The sequence below is a fragment of the Hirundo rustica genome, chromosome 28 (assembly GCF_015227805.2).
Source record: "Hirundo rustica isolate bHirRus1 chromosome 28, bHirRus1.pri.v3, whole genome shotgun sequence".
Lineage (NCBI taxonomy): Eukaryota > Metazoa > Chordata > Aves > Passeriformes > Hirundinidae > Hirundo > Hirundo rustica.
This window is the reverse complement of record NC_053477.1, coordinates 1,183,108-1,200,752: the sequence shown is the minus strand read 5'-3', so window position 1 is coordinate 1,200,752 and position 17,645 is coordinate 1,183,108. Positions and strand designations below refer to the sequence as shown.

Sequence of the window (17,645 nt, the reverse complement as noted above, 5' to 3'; positions counted from 1 at the left end):
CGGGGCCGCCGCGGGAGCGGAGCCGAGCGGGGCCGGACGGACCATGGTGGGGCCGGGGCGCCGAGGGGCACGGGGGGTTACCGGAGGGGGTACGGGGAGCACCGGGGAGGGATATGGGGGTCCTTGTGGGGGCGCCGGGATGTGCAGGATCTCCGTGGGTGTCCGTGGGGAAGCAGCCGCGGTGTTCCTGGGTGTCTGTGGAGTGCCAAGGGGGTGTCCATAGCGGGTGAGGGGTGCCCGGAGGGTGACGAGGGGCTCCCTTTGGGGTCTCCAGCGCACGTGTGGGAGTCTGGGGTGCCCACAGAGTGCTTGAGGAAGTGCCCAGCGTGCCGTGGGGTGCCCATAGGGTTCTTACGGGGTTCCTCTGAGGTATCCGGGCTGTGTATGGGGGGCCGGGTGCCAGGGGTTGCCTATGGGATGCGGGGGGTGTGTCCGAGGGACCCACAGGGTGCCTGGGGAAGTGTCTGTGGGGTGGCTGGGGTGGACGTGGAGCACCTGTGACGTGCTTTGAGGTTCACACGGGGTGCCGCGGGTACATACAGGGTGCCAGGTGGGTTCACAGAAGGTGCTTGGGGTGCCCATAAGGTGCTTAGGGGGTCTTTTCGGGGGATCCACACTGTGCCTGCAGAGTGCCTGGGAACATGCATGCCTGGGGAGCACATAGTGTACTCAGAGGGTGCCTGTGGGGTGCTGGAGGTGTTGGAATGTGTGGGATACTTGTAGGGGCTCTCGAGGGGCTCGAGAAAGTGCCCAGGATGCCCATGGGGTGCTCAGCGAATGATTGTGGTGGGCATGGGCTGCCTGTGGGGGACTCAAGGCACTTATGGGGTTCTTTAGAGTGTGTATGGGGTGTCTGAGATACATATAGGATGTCATTGAGGTGCCTAGAGGGTGCTTGGAGAGGTGCCCAGGGTGCACATAGGGTGCTTGGGGTGGACATGGGGTGCTTTGTGGGTACTGTGGGAGCACCTCTGAGGTACCTGTAGGGTGTACGTGGGCTATGGGGAGTGCTCAGGGGTTGTATATGGGGCACCCATGGGATGCTGGCGTGCCCATGGCAGGCTTGGTGGGTTCCTTTGCCTGGGGTGTTTGTAGGGTGCCCAGGGTACATCGAGGGTGCTGCGCGTGCCCCAGAGCATACATGGGGTGTCTGTAGGGTGCTGTGGGGTGTTTATGGGGTGTTATGAGAGTGTCCAGGATACGTGTTGGGTGCTGGAGAAGCCCCTTGACCTCTGCCCTGTGCTGCAGGCGGGGCTCCCGGAAGGGGTCCCACCGAATGTCGCAACAGATGCCACAACAGGCGCCGGGCGCGTGCAGGCACTGCAGCGGGAGGTTCAGGGGGTCACCACCATCATGACACAGAATGTGGAGCGGATCCTGGCACGGGGGGAGAACCTGGAGCAGCTGCACAGTAAGAGCCAGGACCTGGAGGCCACGGTGAGGGGTGCACAGGGGGCATGAGGGGGGGCACAGGGTACCCACATTGAGCACAGGGTCACCAGGGTGGGCACGGGGTCACCAGGGTGGGCACAAAGCTCCCTGAAGGTGACCCAAGGTCCCTAAGGTGGCACGGTATCTGTGAGGTGGTCCCAAAGCCCCCAAGGTGGTGCAGGGCTCCTGAGTTGGCACTGGGTCCCCTGGGTGGGGGCTGGAACCCCAGGTCAAGGAACACAAGATCTGCAAGGGAGAACAGGGTCCCTAAGGGCACTGCAGGATACCCAGCGGGATGGTATGGGACCCTTGGCTGGCAGGGGGTGTCCCTAGCATGTCCGTGAGGGTCCCCAGGGTTGCAGTCGGAGTCCCCAGGGTGGGCAGGATTGTCTCCAGGGTGGTTGTTGAGGTCCCCACTGTGGCAGGGCTGTCCTCAGGATCTCAGCCGATGTCCCTGTGGTAGCAGTTGGGGTCCTCAGGTGACAGAGGTGTTCCCAGCAGGTAAGGGATGTCCCATGCATGGGATTTAGGTTCTCCGTGATGGCATGGGTGTCCCTGAGTTGGCAGTGTAGTCTCTGGGGCAGCAGCTGAGTGTCCTGAGTGGTAGTGGGCAGTCCCCAGGGTGTGAGGGCTGTCCCTGGGGTGGCAGGGATGTCCCCATGTTTCTGAGCACTGTCCCTGCAGTCAGAGCACTTCCGCACAACGTCCCAGAAGATGGCCCGGCGCTACTGGTGGAAGAACATGAAGCTGCTCATCATCCTCGGCCTCGTGGGCATCATTGTCCTCATCCTCATCATCCTCCTGGCCACTGGCACCATCCCCACCTAGAGCCACTGTCCCCACAGAGACACGGCCACCCCAGGGCCCAAATACAGATGGGGTGAAGAACCAGCGAGACTTGGGGGTGTGTGTGTGTGTGTGTGGTGGGGGGACATGTGGGGATATGATGGGGGACGCAGATGGACATGATGAGATACAGGGACATGGGGGGACACAGAGGGGACAGGCACAGGGACACAGGAATATGCATGGGGACATGGGAGGACACAGTGGGGGACAGGCCCCAGGGATGTGGGTCTATACTTAGGGACACTCAGCTGGGGTCACAAAAGGGACACATGTGGGGACACAGGCACGAGGGGATGCGTCGGGGGGGGGTGGGGGTGCTGTGCCAGGGCGCCAGAGGCTGTGCCAGGCACCGAGGGACAAAGGACACTGTGGTTGCACTGCCACCCTTGGAGGCTGGGGGGCGGGGGGAGAAGGGGGAGGGCCAGGGACATGGAGGGGACCCCAGACACCCGGACATGGGGGTCCTGGTGTGGCCCCATATCTGCAGGGTCTTGGGGACACCAACACGTGTGGTGCTGTGGGGCCCCTTTTCTCGGGGACAGGGCAGTCCCAAGACACGCACGTTTGGGGGTCCTGGGGACATGGGAGGCCGGGGAGCTGTAGGAACAGGGGGCTCTCTGGGGACGTGGGGAGCCCGGGGGACCAGGCAGCTGGGGAGGGTTGAGTGTGGGGTCGTGGGGAGCCCCGTCCCGGAGGGTGCAGGCAGGGGTGTCCCGGGTCTGTGGACACTCGAGGGTGGGAAGGGGGGCGGTCCCTCCCGTCGGGGGCGGCCGCTGGGGCCCGAGGCGGGACGGGTACAGGAACGGGCGCACCGGTAGCGACAGGCACCCGCGGGACCGGGACCATGGTGAGTCCCGGGCCGCCGCTGCCGTCGCTTTTGCTTTCGCTTTCCGAGGGGGCAGACCGGGATCGGAGGCACGGGAGCCGCCGGGCTCGGGATTCCCCCGTGCCGGTGCCGGTCCGCGCCCCCGGGCTCTCCCTATTGAAAAGAGGGACGCGGCCTCCGGGGGTGGGACCCGTGCGGGATTTTCCGTGTCCCTGCATGTTCCGGCCCCGCGTGTCGCGCGTGTCCCCCGCCGTGCCCCGTGCTCTGACCCCGCAGTGCTCGTGTCTCCCACGCTCCCCGTTCTCAGGTGGCCCTATGCTCGCGTCCCCACGGTTTCCTGTACCCTGTGTGCCCCCCCTTGCAGTGCCCTTGTCCCCGCGGTCAGGCTTTGTCCCCGCGGTGGTAGTTTCCTCACGGTTCCCCTGTGTCTCCATAGTCCCCACGATCCTCACGTCCCTTGGTCCCCACATGGCCCATCCCCGTGGTTCTTGTGTCTCCACGTTCCCCCAGTCCCCCTTCCTCGTGATGCCCATGTCTTCGCTGCCTGTCCCCATGGCATCTCTGTGTCCCCATGGTCCCGATATCCCCATGTCCCTTCGTCCCCATGGTCCTTGCATCTCCACGGTGTCCCTTCGCTGCAGCGCCCCGTATCCCCAGTGTTCCCACAGCATCCCCCACGTTGTCCCCCCGTGTCCCCAGGCAGGGCTGGTGCGGTGCCAGCGCGAGGCCGAGGAGGTGGCGGAGCTGATGCGACAGAACGTGGCGCGGGCGCTGGAGCGGGAGGGGCACCTGGAGCAGCTGCAGAGCCGTGCCCAGGACCTGCGACAAGCGGTGGGACCGCGGAGACAGGCCGGGACACACGGCGCAGGGGGAGTGGCACTAGAGGGGACACCTGGGGAAGCTGCAGAGCCGGGCCGGGGCCTGGGGACACTCATGGCCCGAGGGTGGGGTATGGCACTATAGGGACACCTGGAGCTGGCCAGCACCTGCGACAAGCGGGGGACAGCAGGGACACGTGGATCGGGAGGAGGGGCAGTGGGGCTTTATGGGGACATGTAATCTGGGGACACGGAGCCCAGGCAACACTGTAGAGGCATAAAGCCCCAGGGAGGACCTATTATAGGAATATATAGCCTGGGGGAGAGATAGTATAGGGACATGTAGCCCTATGAGATACACACAGAGCCCTGGGGGACACTATGGGGCCATAAATCTCAGGGCTGGACTTGCTCCAGGGACCTCAAGCCCTGTGGGGGTAACATACAGACCCCCAGGAGGGACAGACTGTTGGGACATAGAGCCCCAGGGTGATCCAAAGTCCTGGAGGCCCCTGTGGGGACACAAAGGGGCTGGGGGACAATGTGGGGATGTATGGCCTGGGGAGGAGAGACTCCGGGGCCATAGAAGGGTTGGGGCGTCCCTATAGGTCCCCCCAACCCCTCTGTGGCCCTTGGGGGGACTGTCTCCTGTCCACCTCTATGTCCCCACAGAGTGAAGCCTTCACCCGCACCACACAGACAGTGAAACGGCGCCAGCGCAGGAGACATCAGCGGTGGCACCTGGTGGCCCTTGGCCTTGGCCTCCTCCTCCTCTTTATCCTGGGTCTGGCACTGGCACTGGCCCTGGCACGGTCATCCCCTGGGACTGTCACCAGCACTGTCCCCACCCCATGGTGGGGACCAAGCACCCCCCCAAGCACCACCCCACTGCAGGGACCCACGACAGAGCAACGGGGGGGACGCCTGAGGGGGGGCCATGATAAATAAACACTAGGACTTGCTTGGGGAGACTCTACAACAACAATAATCAATCACTGGGATGATCTTCAAGGAGAACCTACAATAAATAAACTCCAAGATCTGCTTTGAAGAGACCCTACAATAAAAACCCAGCAAGACCTATTAGAGGGTAACACTACAATAAGCACCAGGAGCTCTTTGGGGAGACCCTACAATCACAAACCAGGAGGATGAACTTCTGGGAGACCCTATAATAAATAAATAGCAGGATCTGTTTTGGGATGACCTTACAATAACTAAGGCTCCAGAATCTGATTTGAAGATACTGCATGATAATAAACCAGCAAGATGAACTCTTGAGAAGACCCTACAATAAATAAATAAACACCAGAGTATGTTTAGGACCCCACAGAAACCGAGCCTGCGGGACCTACTTCAGGGAAACCCTGCAATAAATAAACACCAGGATCTGTTTTGGGGAGACCCTACAATAAATAAATACCAAGAGCTCTTTTGGAAGACCCTACAAAAACAGAGCAGTGGTACCAGCTTGGGGGAGACCCTACAACCCCAAACCAACAGGATGATTTCCAGGAAGATCTTACAATAACAAATGTGACAGACCCTCCAGGGAGACCCTACAATTAATAAAACATCAGAATTTACTTCAGGGAGACCCTACCATAACAAAGGATCAGGATGATCTCTGGGAAGACCCTACAATAACAAACATGTTGGACCTCTTCTGGGGAAACCCTATGAGAAATAAACACTTTAACTTTTGTTTGGAGAGACCTTACAAAAACAAATCAGCAGGACCAGCTCCAGGGAGATTCTGTGAAAACATCCTGGACCCTGTCTGGGGAGACCCTACAATAACAACCCCTCTGTGTCTTGCTGCTGGGAGACCCTACAAAAACACAGCAGTGGGGTGATCTTCAGGGTAACCCTACAATAACAAAAGGCCCTGATTCAGGGACTCCCACAACCCACCCTGGGGAGACCCTACAACCCACCCTAGGGACACCCAGAGATGCCACCAACCTGGGCTGGGGGCAGGAGGAGGCTGTGGCCCCACCACCAAGGTGGGAGATGCAGAGAGTACCCTGGGGACACAATGGTGCCTGAGGAGGGGATGGGGTCTCCAGGGAGAGGGCTGGAGGTCCCCAGGGACATGGTGGCACCTGGGAGGGACCAGGGAGACCTGGCAACCAGCATCACTGCATGTGGCCACCATGGCCTGGGCTGAAGGGGACAAGTGGGAATGTGACACTCGGGGACCCAGAAGCCACATCACTTCCCCCACCCCTGTGCCGTGCCTCAGTTTCCCCAAGCAGCGAAAGACACCAGAGCCGCGCAGCACCTTTATTGACACCGGGGGGATGGCACCAGTCCCCGGGGTGGCACCGGTCCCATGGGGATGGCAGTGTCCGGGGGCTGGGGATGGCAGCGTCACCCGGTGCCCCGGCGCTTGCTGAGCTCGTCCTGCACGCGCTGGCAAAGGGCCCTGCGCAGGGGGGGCTCCAGCGGGCTCCGGGCGCACACCCAGCGTGTCACCTCCTCGGCGCTGTCCCCCTGCGGCACCGACGTCACCCACCGGGCCTGCCGCGGATGCCGGCGCCCCACGGAGCCCCGCCACGGCACCCCCGGCACCTCATGGCCCCCACCTACAGCACCCACCGCCCCACACAGCCCACAGGCACAGCCCCCCACCGAGCCCCAGAGCCGTGTCCCTCGTCCCTCGGGACCCCCACCAACAGCGTCCCATGGCAGCTGAGACCTGCGCCACTCCCGTGCCGTGGCAGCACCCCCCGCCCCAAGGGCTTCCCCCCCATCCGACGGGCACCCACCGCACCCCCACACCCAGAGCGGCCCTCTCTGCACCACAGAGCCCTCACCCCCCGCGCCCCCCTCATCCCCAGCCCCACAGCAGCACCCACCCCTCCGCCCCCCAGGCCCCGGCGGTCCAGGGGCCGCACCTGGTGCACGATGACGGCCGTGACCTGCCCGTCGTCGCCCTCGTACTCGAGGCAGAAGAGCCGCGGCCCGCGGGCGGGGTCCGGGGAGGCCTCGCGGGTGTCGGGAGGCGGCCCCGCGCTGGCGTCGCCCCCGGGCCCCCCTGCGGCATCTGCACCCTCAGGGGGGGCTGCCAGGGCGCCCCAGGCCAGCCCCCCCGGCTGCCTCCCATGCCCGCCTCCGTCCCCACCCTCCGTCCCCTCCTTGTCCCTCCTCACCCGGGAGGTCCCCCCGCCCCCGGGTAACCCCCCCCAATCCCAACCCACCCTGGGGTGTCGCCCCTTCCCCACCCACCTCCTCGGCTCCCCCCACCCCTGAATGCGCCCCGGTCCCACCCTCAGAAGCCCCCGCATCCCCCGATCCCGGTACTTCCCTCCCCCTTCCGCAACCCCCTCTTGGGGTCGCCCGTCCACGCCCCGCGGGTGTCCCCGCGCTCGGGGTGCCGCTCACCGCTACCCCGGTGGGGCCGGTACACCTGCTGGTCGGGTCGCCGGGGCCGCGCCGGGGTCGGGGTCAGCCGCGTCCGCGCTCGGCCCCGCGCCTGGCGCACCGCGCGGTCGTACGCGTCCCTGGGCACCCCAGGGGCCGCGTTACCGGCGGGACATCGGAGTTACGGGGTGGGGGGGGGATGGGACCGGGGAGCACCGGGGCCAAACCGGCCCGGGGACGAGGGTCCCCGGGGGTGGCCGGGGAGGCCGGGCCAGTTCCGGTACCTGGCGAGCTGGTTGCGGCGGATGTGCCGCACGAAGCCGTGGCTCATATCCAGCCGTCCCCCCGGCCGGCACCGCCAGCCCGGGGCCGCCGTTGCGGTCGCCGCCTCCATCCCGATACCGGGGGCGGGGGTCGGTACGGGACGCGGCGCCTTTAAGAGCCCCGCCGGTCCGGCGCGTGCGCCGACATGGGGCGCCGCAGTGCGCAGGCGCGGCAGCGCCTCTTCCCGCCCCGGCGGCCGCGCATGCGCAAAGTCATAGAGACGGTTTGTCGCCCTCCCCGGTCCCTGCGCGGCGCATGCGCACATCGCCAGTGCGCCCGCCATGTCGAGCCGCGGGAGGCGGGACCGCGACCCCCGGGAGCCCCGCGGGGCTTCCGCCGCCTCCTCCGCCCGGGGCTCCTCCCGCAGCCGCCGCGACGCCGATGCCGAGCGGTCTCGGGGCCGGCGGGAAGCGGAGCGGGAGCGCGCGCGGCGGGAGGCGGCGGAGGCGCTGCCGGTGGATCTCGCGCGCGTCAAGAGGGAACCGGGCACCGGCACCGGCGTCTTGGGGGGGCTCCGGCACCGCCGCCTCCGCCGCACCCGTCCGTGTGAAGCGGGAGCGGGAGCCGGATGGAGACTCCGACCCTGAGCCCGAGCCCGCCGGTGGGGATCGGGAGGAACGGATTTCAAAGGGTTGAGGGGACACGGGGGACCGCGGGGACTGAGGCGGGGCCGGGACACCGGGATGGGGAGCGGGGAACTGGAGTAGGGGAGCCGGGTGGTTGTGGAGAGACCCAGGGGTGCTTTTGGGGACATACCAGGGTGTGGCGGAGGCATCAGGTCGAGGGGATCGGGCGCTAGGGGTATGAAGGGGCACCGGGGCGGCAGGGGAGCGATCACAGAGCTGTCCCGGAGGACACCAGGGGCAGGGGGGACAGGACTGTGGGTGTGCAGAGGAACTGGGGTGTCCTGTGAGCTGATGGAGGAGACTGGTGTGTGAGGAGGGACGCGCTGGGGAATGGAGGGGAACCGGGAGGGGAGGGATGGGGAATGGGGTGTCTAGAGGGATTCTGGAATGAGAGTAGGGTGTCTGAGGGGATTCTGGGACGGGGGATCACCAGGACTGATCCTGGGTGTCCTGAGCTCAGCTCTGGGCAGAGTTTGGAGACACTGGGGGATCTGGGGCTTAGCCCTGGGGAGGTGTAATGGAGGGGGGCTTGAGGGAGCATCATCTTTGTGCTTTTGGGGTCCTTATGCCCCCGCTTGTTAACACTCTCCGTCCCCCAGTGCGCTATGGGCGCTTCGACCCCGAGGACCAGCGCAGCCGGCACTGCCCCTACCTGGACACCATCAACAAGTGGGTGATGGGGGAGTTCTGGAATCCCCCTGTCTCTAGGGGTCCCCTGAACTCCCCCACAGCCCTGTGACACTGCCCCCTCCTCCCAGGAGCGTCCTGGACTTCGACTTTGAGAAGCTCTGCTCCATTTCCCTGTCCCACATCAATGTCTATGCCTGTCTTGTCTGTGGGAAGTACTTCCAGGGTGAGACCCCTGGGGCTGCTGGGGGGCGTGGGGATGTGGGGAACACCCAGGGACTGCCGGGGGACACACAGGGGACAGCCAGGATTCATGTGCTGCCCTGGAGGACACACATAAGGACTGGGATGCTGCTGGAAGTGGGGCATGGAGGACATGCCAGTGCTGTTGTGAGGGCACACTAGGGGATAGGGGTGGTGATGAGGGGGACATTCAGGGACTGGGGTGGAGCACAAGGGATATGGGATGTTGCCGGGATACCCCAGCGCTGTGGGGACACCCAGGAACAGGGATTCTGCCTGCTAAGGTGACGGGGATCAGCCAGGGAATAGGGTGCTGTCAAGGGGTACAAAGAGGTTGTCTGAGGAGGTACACAGTGGAGACACTGAAGGACAGGGCAGTTGCTAGGGGAACTGAGGGACCCTCCAGGGGGCACAACCCCCCGTAAGGGACAGAGGATCCTTTCTGTGCCCCCTCCCTCTTCCCATGGCTGCTCTGTGCCCAGCCCTGGTGCTCTGTGTCCCGCTGACGGTGCTGTCCCCACAGGCCGCGGGCTGAAGTCCCACGCCTACATCCACAGCGTGCAGCTGAGCCACCACGTGTTCCTCAACCTGCACACGCTCAAGTTCTACTGCCTGCCCGACAACTACGAGATTATTGACTCGTCTCTCGAGGACATCACGGTGCGGGGTGCCTTCAGGGGTACCCCTGCTCTGGGGGGCACATTTGGGGTCCCCAGTTCTGGGGGGTTGAGTTTGGATCTCCTCCAGCTCTGAGGAGTTTGGGTTGGGGTCCCCCGGTGCTGAGGTCTCTCTCCTCCCACAGTACGTGCTCAAGCCCACCTTCACGGCCCAGCACATTGCCCACCTGGACAAACAGGCCAAGCTGTCCCGGGCCTATGATGGCACCACGTACCTGCCTGGCATCGTGGGGCTCAACAACATCAAGGCCAACGACTACGCCAACGCTGTGCTCCAGGTGACACCAGGGTTAAAAGCCTCCTTTTGGGGTGAAACCCTGCCAAAACATCACTGTGGGACCTTTTCTCCTGTGGGTTGTGCACTCTGAGGGTGTTCAGGCTTCATTCGGGGGTGAAACCCAGCCAGAATCCTGCTCTGGGGGTTTCGGGGATGAGTCCCACCTCTTTTCCCACAGCATACACACCTGGGGGATGCTGCCTTCGTTCTGGGCTGAATCCCCTCTGAAATCCTCCTAAAATCCCTCTCTGGGGGTCCTGAGAGTGTATCCCATCTTTTCTTCTAAAGTCATTACACCTGGGGGGTGCAGGTGGCTTTTTAGGGTAAAAGCCCCCCCATAACTCTCCCCAAACCCCCTCTGTGGGGCTGACAGGGATCAAGCGCACCTCTGGATCCTTTCCAGCTCAGACTGGCTTCACGCCCATGGCAGGGTGCAGGGTTTGCATAATTGCCTCCAAACCTTCCCAGGTCACCCCTCTGGGGGTCCCAGGGCTGAATCCCCCCTGCTCTGTCCCCAGGCCTTGTCTAATGTGCCGCCCCTGCGGAATTACTTCCTGGAGGAGGAGAACTACCGGCGCATCCAGCGCCCGCCTGGGGACATCATGTTCCTGCTGGTGCAGCGCTTTGGGGAGCTCATGAGGAAGCTCTGGAACCCCCGGAATTTTAAGGCACATGTGTCACCCCATGAGATGCTCCAGGCTGTGGTGCTCTGCAGCAAGAAGAACTTCCAGATCACCAAGCAGGGTGGGGTGTGGGGGGACAGGGCTGGGGGACAGACCTGGGTGAGGGGAAGAGCTGGACCTGGATTTGGGGGTGCAGGGCCAGGTTTGGGAAGCAGCACTGGGTCTGGGAGCCCTGCAGTCAGGATCCGGGCTCAGCTCCAGCTCTGCTGTTCCAGGGGATGGGGTGGAGTTCCTGTCCTGGTTCCTGAACGCGCTGCACGCAGCACTGGGTGGCACCAAAAGGAAGAAGAAGAGTGAGTGGGGGAAGGTTCTGGGGGGGGCCTCGGGGGCTGCTGATCCCCTGCTGAGCTCCTGCTGTCTCCCCAGCCATCGTCACCGACGTGTTCCAGGGCTCCATGCGCATCTTCACCAAGAAGCTGCCACACCCTGACCTGGTGGGACTGGGGGGGAATGGGGTGTTGAGGTGCAGTGGAGGATGTTGGGGTGCAGTGTAGGGTGCCAGAGAACAATGGGATCCAGCAGCAGGAGTTAGGGAACTGGGGGAGTTGGGATACAATGGGAATGGCAGGGTCGAAAAAAGGGGTGTCATGGTGGAGTGGGGGGAGTGTTGGAGTGAGATGGGGGGCTGTTTGGAAATGGTGGGGGGTGTTGGAGGTGGTGGATGAGGTGGTTGGGTATCATGGAGCACCTGGGCTAGGGGATTAGAAGTGTATGGGATCTGACCGGGGGGTTTGGGTCAAACGAGGAGCGTGATGGGGTCAAATGAGGGATAGGGAGTGTCGGGGTAGGGTGGGGATGTATTAGGGTCCAGTGGGGGTGACAAGGTCAAATGAGTGGTGGTAGGGTCCAGTGGGGGGTTTTAGGCAGTGGGGCTGATGGATCCAGTGGGGGTGATGGATCCATCAGAGCTGTGCTGTGGGTGCCCTGCAGCCAGCGGAGGAGAAGGCTCAGCTGCTGCAGAACAGTGAGTACCAGGAGCGCATGGTGGAGTCCACGTTCCTGTACCTGACCTTGGACCTGCCCACGGCGCCGCTCTACAAGGACGAGAAGGAGCAGCTCATCATCCCCCAAGTGCCCCTGTTCAGCATCCTGGCCAAGTTCAATGGCAGCACCGAGAAGGAGTACAAGACCTACAAGGAGAACTTCCTGAAGCGTTTCCAGCTGACACGCCTGCCCCCCTACCTCATCTTCTGCATCAAGCGCTTCACCAAGAACAACTTCTTCGTGGAGAAGAACCCCACCATCGTCAACTTCCCCATCACGTGAGCCAGGAGGAGGGGCTTGGGGGGCTGAGAGCTTGTGGAGAGGGTTAAAAACATCTAAGAGGAGATTTGGGGTATCTGGGGGGGTTGAAGGCATCTGAAGGGGGTTGTAAACATCTGTTGTTTACAGCGCTGGAAACACCTAGAGGGGCTTTGGAAGCACCTGGGCCAGGGGATTTGAAGTTTGCAGGGATTTGAATGTATCTAGGGTGGTATGTGGGCATCTGTGGGGGGCTTTGTAAGCATCCAGAAGGGCTTTGAATGGTTTATAGGCATCAAAAAGGGGTGTGAAGGCACTTGGGGGGCGTTTCTGGGTATCTGGGGGCATCTGGGAGGGGGATGTAGCTATCCAAGGGCATGTGGGGGCGCGGGTTGCAACAGTCCAGGAAAAACCTGGAAGCAACTTGGAGGTGTTTGTGAGTGCTGTGGGGGTCCCTCGTGGCCAGTGCCCTGCTGAGGGTGCAGGGGATCCCCAGGAATGTGGATCTGCGGGAATACCTGTCGGAGGAGGTGCAGGCCGCGCACTCCCACACCACCTACGACCTCATCGCCAACATCGTGCACGATGGGAAGCCCTCGGAGGGCTCCTACCGCATCCACGTGCTGCACCATGTGAGTGCCCCTTCCTCAGGGGGCTTGGGGGGGCCACGGGGACCCACTTGAGTCACCCCGTCCCCTCCCGGGTCCTGGCAGGGCACAGGGAAGTGGTACGAGCTGCAGGACCTGCAGGTGACCGACATCCTGCCCCAGATGATCACCCTGTCTGAGGCCTACATCCAGGTGAGGTGGGGCAGGGGGGCGGTGGTACCCCCAGGGTGTCCTGTGCCCCTCCCTGAACATCCCCTTCCATCCCCAGAATGTCTCCTATGCCCCTCCCAACTCCCTCCTGCTCTCCTGCAGATCTGGAAGCGACGCGAGGAGGATGAGACAAACCAACAAGGCGCCTGAGACCCTTGGGGACACCTGGAAACCCCCCTGGGGACACCCCCAGCTCCCCCTCAGGGGCACCCTGAGCACCCCAAGCTCCTTCATGGACGCCCAGAGACTTGGCAGGGACACCCATACCCCACCTGGGGACACCTCCATCCTCCCTGGGGTCACCCAGAGGTCCCCAGGGGAACACCCAGACACTCCTGGGAGCACCCACCTGGGAACCCGTCTGGGGACACCCCCAGTCCCCCTGGAGGTGTGTGTTGCAGTAAATGCCACCTACTATTTTTGTAACTCATTTTCACCTTTTCTCTTCTTTGGGTTTGGGGGACTTTGTGGTTTCTGCTGCTTCCCGTGACACCTCCCAGCACCCTGTGACCCCCCCCCAAGCCCCCATCACACCCTGAAACACCCTAAAACACTGAGGCAGAGCTGCATCCAAGCTTTATTGGGCAGTGCTGGGGTGTCCTGGTGCCTGCTACAGCCAGACGTGCTCCTGGCAGTGCTGCAGGGCCTGCAAGGGGCGCAGAGGTCAGTTGGAGGTGCAGGGGGTCGCAGCCCCCCCATCCCCATGTCCCCACTGACCTGGCAGCGCTGGGCAGCCTTCGGGCCTGAGCACCAGAAGATGGGGCCCAGGGCACAGGGGCCCAGGGGCAGGGACGGCACAGGGACAGGGACACTTTTGGAGTCCTGTGGAGGGGACACAGGGATGAGGGGTCCCCCCAAGGGTGGGGGCACTCCCAGGGCCTGCCAAAGGCCCTTCCCCAGGGCTGTGCCTTGTGGGCACTGGCACTGTTCTCTTGAGGGAGAGTGGCACTTACTGGGGACCTCATTGTGTCCCCAGGAGTGATGGGACTGTGACAACCAAGCTGTGTCCCCTGGGGGCTGCACCAGCATTTGTGTCCCCGGCATGGCTCCTGGGGACTGTGACGCTCCGGACGCATGCCCTCGGTGTTGTGTAAGCCCTGTCACCTCCTGGGGACCATCGTCCCCAGCTGTCGTCCTCGTGTCCCCCTCGTATTCCCCCCGCTCCTCCTCACCTCCTCACTGACGCACTCTGCCAGCCGCACCACCACGGCCTCCAGCACCCAGGGCGGTGGCAGAGTCCCCACGTCCTCCTCGTCCCAGTTGTCCCCGCTGCGGCAGGCGAGGAACAGGCGGCAGAGCAGCCGCGGGCTCAGGCGGCCCAGCAGCCCCTCGAGCACCAGGGCCGCGTAGCGCTCGGCCAGGCACTGGCACGGCCCGGCCAGCGGCAGCGGCAGCGCCCGGCACAGCCCGGCCACCGCCGCGGCCACCGAGCCCACGGGGACAGCGGCCTCGGCCCGTGCCACCAGCCTGCGGCACAGCCAGCACAGCGGCAGCGGCAGCGGCAGCGCCTCCGGGGACAGCCCGGCCCCGCCGGAGCCCTGCGGGAGGTGAGGGACACCGCGCTCGGTGCTGGGGTCGCTGCGTGCCTGTGCACCCCCGGCACCGTGGGGCCGTGCCGATGGCCACGGAGCCGCCGTCACCCGGCCCCCGCTGTCCCCATGGGCCCGTACCTGCAGGTAGGTGCCGGGCGCCTCAAGGATGGGCACGACCGGGGCGGCCCCGGGCTCTCGGCGACACAGCTTCAGCGTGGCACAGACCTGCCAGGGCTTCTGCGAGGCAGCACAGAGTGACCCGGGTGTCCCCAGGTCCCAGCACCCCGGGGTGTCCCCGGATGCCCTGGTGTGCTTGTGTGTCCCTGCGTCCCCAAGCCCCCTTGCTGTGTGGCCCCACCTCTGAATCTGCTAGAGGAGGTGATCAACAAGCACCCAAACCACGACAGGGGGACGTGGGCACAGAACGCCACCACCTGATCTAGCACCACCTGTGCCAGGGCACTGACAGTGACACCCACTGTGACACCCACCGCTGCCATACTCACCACCATCACCGCCACACTCCAGCCACACCGGCCACCACTGGTGCCCATGTGTGGTGCCTGTGGCATGGCACCTATGACCATGGCACACATGACGGCATCCATCCTGTCACCTCACTGCCACGGCAATGCTGACATCTGCCACCACTACACCCACCATGCCAGCACCCACGGAGGCACACGCCACCATGGTGGCATCTGTGACCATGGCACCTGCCATGACACCCTCAGTGGCTGCCACCACTTCATCAACCACAGTGGCACTCCCAGTGGCACCTTCCTGTTGTGGCACTTGCTGGCACCCACCATGACACCCAGTGACACCTGTGCCCATGGCCCCCTCAGTGGCACCTGTCCCCCATCCCCACAGGCACCTCCACGGCTGATTGGTTGGAGGCCTGGCGGAGGAAGTCGAAGAGCCGCTGGCACACAGCACAGATGTCCTGCAGGAGAGGACAGCGGGGACATGAGGACATGGGGACCCGGGAATACGGAGATGTCTGGCATTGGGGAATGGCAACAACAGGGGACATGGGGAGCATGAGGACATGGGCATGTTGTGGCACAGGGATGTTGGGAAGTGGGACACGGGGACATGGGCATGTGGGACATAGGAATATGGGGGAATGGGGATGTAGGGATGTGGAGGAATGAGGACATGGGAACCAAGGAGGATGCACGTGGACATGGTGTGGGACTGTGGTATGAGTACTGGGACCCCTGTGGAGTTTTGGGGACATATGGGGGGCACAGGGACAGAGGGAAGGGTGGAGGGACATTAGAGGGGTGATGGGAGCATGGGAGTTCTCTCACCATATCGGGATGTCTCTGGATGAGGTGGGGGCAGCGCCCCAGGGCCCCACAGCGCAGCGCCGTCACCCAGTCCTGGCACCAGGCAGAGGGGGGCATCCCACAGCCCCCCCCTGGTGCCCCTAAACCTGTGGCCACTGTCAGCACCCGGCCAGAGGGACCTGGCAATCCAGGACCCCCCAGTACACCCCCCTCAAGTCACCCCATCCCAACATCAGCCCTCTTGGTGCTCCCGGGTGTGGGGGACTCCCTCAGTGAATCCTCCCACTCCAATACCCCATCCCAGGGGCCCCCTGACACTGTGACCCCACCTCTAAACACACACCACCCCTAAAACTCCACTCCTGCCGTCATGGGGGGACCCAGGTGGAAGGGACCTGACACCACATCCCGCCTCCACCTCCATCACTGGAGGGCTCCCCTCCCCCAGTGACACCCCCCATACACCATCCCAGCCTGAGACCCCAAGAGGGTCCAGACCCCCACCCAAGGGCCCCCTTTCCCCCTTGCCCAGGGCAACCAAGCGTCACTTCACCACAGGGTCCTTGAGGGGGGCACCCACCTTTGGGGGCACCCAGCTCTGGAGGTGCCCTGCCCTGCAGGCACACTCAGCTCAGGGGCTGCCCCCAGGTGTGGAGGTGCAGGAGCCTACCTGGGGTGGTTCCGAGCAGGGCGAGGAGCAGCTGCAGCGCCAGGGCCATGGCGGGGACAGGGCCGAGGACCGGGACAGCGGCTGGGCCGTGGCAGTGCTGGCAGGGCTGAGCCCGCGGCCTCTTAAGGCCCTGCAGGCGGGATGTGGCCGCTGGGACCGTGCCAGAGCACGGGGACAGGTGTGTCACACCCACGGGGACACTGCGGGGCCTGCCACCCCCGCCCTGCCACTCTGTGCTGGCCCCACGCCCCTGTGTCCCCACAGCCACGTCCTGATTGGGGTCCCCATTGCAGGGCCCCATGTCCCCAGCAGGGATCCGTTCTAATGTCTCCATGTCTCCACTGAGCCCCCGTTGCAGTCCCTATGTTCCCTACTGAGGTTCCACCATCTCCTTGGGGTTCACACTGGGATCCCCATGTCCCCACACCCCCTTGTCCCCGATCCCCCCACATCACCTCTACCCCCCATATCCTTCCCACCGTATCACCATCTCCCTCCTCTCTGCCGTGTCCCCACACCCGCGTGTTCCCATGTCCCTTTTGTGTCACCACGGCCCCACACCCCAATATTCCCCCCCATGTCCCTCCATACCACCCTCCAATCCTCCCCAGCCCCTCTGTTCCCATTCTTTCACATCCCCCTGTGTTCCCCCCGCCACGTCGCTCCAAAATCCCCAACGTCCCTCTATCTCCAAACGCCCGCTTGTTCCCGTGTCCCCCAAGTCCCCGCACATTCCCTGATGTTCTCACGTCCCCTCTCCCGTACCCGCACGTCCCTCTGTGCCCTCCAGCTCACGTCCCCACACCCAGATCCCCCACGTTCTGCCCCTGCCCCCAGCCCCGAGTGTGGCCCCCTGTCCCCCCCCGGCTCCTGTTCCCGGAATGTCCCCGGTCACCACCTTGACCCCACTCGAGAGCCCTGAGTGCGGGCGCGGCCAGAGGGTGGGGCCGCAGAGGGGGCACCTTTGCCAGGTGAGGCACTGGGACGGGGCCCAGGGCGGCACAGCCCCACCCCGTGCCCCTCTGCCACCCTGGGGACCCCCCTGCCGCCCTCACACCCTTGGCTGCCCCGTATTTCTCCCCCCACGTCCTTCTGCCACCTCCTGTGCCACTGTGTGTGCCCCAACGCCCCATGCCACGCCCTGTGCCCAGGTCACGGTGTCACCCCGCACTCCCCAGAGCTCCCGTGCCCCCCTCGGGCAGCTCTGCAGACACGCGGGGGTCCAGAGCCGAGCCCTGGCACAGCCCAGCGACAGGACAAGGGACAAAGCCCCAGCCCGGCCTGGGAAATCACAGCTAAAGCACTGGAATACAGCACCCGGGGGGCTCAGGGGTGTGGCTG

At 64.2% G+C, this 17,645-nt stretch overlaps 4 protein-coding genes across 5 annotated transcripts; 3 read left to right on the top strand and 1 right to left on the bottom strand.

Annotated features, from left to right (window-relative positions):
• Positions 1–132: 132 nt before the first annotated feature.
• On the top strand, positions 133–2,324 carry VAMP8 (vesicle associated membrane protein 8). Its single transcript, XM_040087908.2, has 2 exons — positions 133–1,437; positions 2,116–2,324. The coding sequence occupies exons 1-2, from the start codon at positions 1,174–1,176 to the stop codon at positions 2,257–2,259; spliced, it is 408 nt and encodes a 135-aa protein (XP_039943842.2). The 5' UTR covers positions 133–1,173; the 3' UTR covers positions 2,260–2,324.
• Positions 1,304–5,628, top strand: LOC120764119 (synaptobrevin-like protein 5). Of its 2 annotated transcripts, none has more exons than XM_040087906.1 (3): positions 1,304–1,411; positions 3,806–3,937; positions 4,597–5,628. In XM_040087906.1, exons 1-3 carry the CDS (start codon positions 1,364–1,366, stop codon positions 4,870–4,872), a joined length of 456 nt encoding a protein of 151 aa, XP_039943840.1. In that variant the 5' UTR covers positions 1,304–1,363; the 3' UTR covers positions 4,873–5,628. The 2 variants fall into 2 exon arrangements, with proteins under 2 accessions (XP_039943840.1, XP_039943841.1); XM_040087907.2 differs by lacking the exon at positions 1,304–1,411 and adding an exon at positions 3,084–3,127.
• Positions 5,629–6,196: 568 nt separating this feature from the next.
• C28H2orf68 (chromosome 28 C2orf68 homolog) lies at positions 6,197–7,758 on the bottom strand. Its single transcript, XM_040087596.1, has 4 exons — positions 7,575–7,758; positions 7,231–7,430; positions 6,825–6,973; positions 6,197–6,420 (listed from the first exon to the last, which is right to left on the bottom strand). Exons 1-4 carry the CDS (start codon positions 7,682–7,684, stop codon positions 6,298–6,300), a joined length of 582 nt encoding a protein of 193 aa, XP_039943530.1. The 5' UTR covers positions 7,685–7,758; the 3' UTR covers positions 6,197–6,297.
• Positions 7,759–7,895: 137 nt separating this feature from the next.
• Positions 7,896–13,233, top strand: USP39 (ubiquitin specific peptidase 39). The gene is given in 13 exon segments (XM_040087595.2): positions 7,896–8,068; positions 8,070–8,215; positions 8,840–8,909; positions 8,999–9,093; positions 9,634–9,770; positions 9,913–10,065; positions 10,583–10,808; positions 10,963–11,040; positions 11,114–11,181; positions 11,678–12,009; positions 12,486–12,621; positions 12,703–12,789; positions 12,910–13,233. Coding segments are annotated over 13 exon segments (1,749 nt in total). The 3' UTR covers positions 12,958–13,233.
• Positions 13,234–17,645: the final 4,412 nt, after the last annotated feature.

Coding starts and splice junctions, on each gene's coding strand:
- VAMP8 (XM_040087908.2), top strand. CDS start 1,174: ATGGGGTGTTATGAGAGTGTCCAGGATACGTGTTGGGTGCTGGAGAAG. Junction 1,438..2,115: donor GCCAGGACCTGGAGGCCACG/GTGAGGGGTGCA, acceptor CTGTCCCTGCAG/TCAGAGCACTTCCGCACAAC.
- LOC120764119 (XM_040087906.1), top strand. CDS start 1,364: ATGTGGAGCGGATCCTGGCACGGGGGGAGAACCTGGAGCAGCTGCACA. Junction 1,412..3,805: donor GAACCTGGAGCAGCTGCACA/GTAAGAGCCAGG, acceptor CCGTGTCCCCAG/GCAGGGCTGGTGCGGTGCCA. Junction 3,938..4,596: donor CCCAGGACCTGCGACAAGCG/GTGGGACCGCGG, acceptor ATGTCCCCACAG/AGTGAAGCCTTCACCCGCAC.
- C28H2orf68 (XM_040087596.1), bottom strand. CDS start 7,684: ATGGAGGCGGCGACCGCAACGGCGGCCCCGGGCTGGCGGTGCCGGCCG. Junction 6,974..7,230: donor GTTGCGGAAGGGGGAGGGAA/GTACCGGGATCG, acceptor CTGAGGGTGCAG/ATGCCGCAGGGGGGCCCGGG. Junction 6,421..6,824: donor CGGCCGTCATCGTGCACCAG/GTGCGGCCCCTG, acceptor TCGGTGCCGCAG/GGGGACAGCGCCGAGGAGGT.